General features: G+C 44.5%; 1 protein-coding gene across 1 annotated transcript; it reads right to left on the bottom strand.

Moving 5' to 3' along the window:
- Window positions 1-713: 713 nt before the first annotated feature.
- On the bottom strand, window positions 714-1,188 carry LOC109338773 (GATA zinc finger domain-containing protein 15-like; the record flags this gene model as incomplete). Its single annotated transcript, XM_019576080.1, has 1 exon — window positions 714-1,188. A coding segment is annotated over one exon (475 nt), but the record flags the coding sequence as incomplete, so codon positions are not given.
- Between the last annotated feature and the right edge of the window lie 83 nt (window positions 1,189-1,271).

The raw sequence follows: 1,271 nt of genomic DNA, 5'->3' as shown, positions 1-1,271 counted from the left end.
TTAGAAAACACTGTAGCTCCTCTCAGTTGATCCATCAAATCATCAATCCTCGGTAAGGGATACTTGTTCTTAATGGTGACCTTATTCAGCTGCTGGTAATCGGTGCACAACCTCATGCTACCGTCCTTTTTCTTGACAAACAATACTGCTGCACCCCACGGCGAGACGCTAGGTCTGACAAATTTCTTCTGCAGCAGATCTTCCAACTACTTCTTCTACTCTTTTAGCTCCAACGGTGCCATCCTATAAGGATCGATAGAGATCGGTCCAGTTCTAGGAACTAGATCAATAGCAAACTCTATCTCCCTTACTGGAGGTAATCAAGGAATGTTTTCCGGAAATACCTCGGAGAAGTCTCGGACTACAGGTAGGCTCTGAATCTCTGCTCTACCTTCCTTTTCCAACGACACCAACATCATAAACACTTGAGCTCCGTTCTTCAACAACTTCTCCATCTCGTTGGCAGATGTATTTTTAACCTCATAGTTGGGTTTACTGGTTTCTATAGGTTCCTAAACACTACGGTCTTACTAAAACAGTTCAAAAGAACATGATTTTTAGATAACCAGTCCATCCCTAAAATGATATCTAACTGAGATCAGGGTAGACATATCAGGTCCACAAAAAATACTCGGCTTTCTAAAGTCATCGAACATTGGGAACACACGGTTGACACAATAACTGGTTCACTGGTGGGGGTGGATACAAGCAAATCATAAGGTAAAGACAACAGGTAAAGCTAAACGGTTGACAACATCAATAGCAATAAAGGAATGGGTCGCACCCGAATCAAACAGTACAGATAAAGGAATCTCGTTAACGTTGCAGGTACCTTGAATGAGATCTTCGTTAGCCCCGACCTCTGTTCCGCTCATCGTGAACACTCTGCCCTGAGCCCTGGGTCGTGCCGCCTGCATTGAGTTAACTGCATCCCTTTTTAGCTTTGGGCATGAAGACTTGTAGTGCCCTACCTCATTGCAATGAAAACAAGTCACACAAGTGTTTCCAACGTGCCTTCCCTTGCACTTGGGACACACTAGTGCCGCAGTCTGATTGTAGTTCCCAACAGAAGAACTCATCCTGCTGTTGTTATTGTTGTTGTGGCTGTTGTTGTGGTTATTGTTGTTGTTGTTGTTTCCTGGTCTGAAGCCTCTGTTGTTATAAGGCTGAAAGCTCCTCTGAGACTTCCTGAAGAAGACGCAACAGACCTTTGATTACAGTTGAAGGTCCTTCCCCTTCCAAACCCCTGTCCACCACTTCTCTGTGGACTG

The sequence above is a fragment of the Lupinus angustifolius genome, unplaced genomic scaffold (genome assembly GCF_001865875.1).
Source record: "Lupinus angustifolius cultivar Tanjil unplaced genomic scaffold, LupAngTanjil_v1.0 Scaffold_41_104, whole genome shotgun sequence".
NCBI classification, from domain to species: Eukaryota; Viridiplantae; Streptophyta; class Magnoliopsida; order Fabales; family Fabaceae; genus Lupinus; species Lupinus angustifolius.
This window is presented reverse-complemented; position numbering and strand designations above follow the sequence as displayed.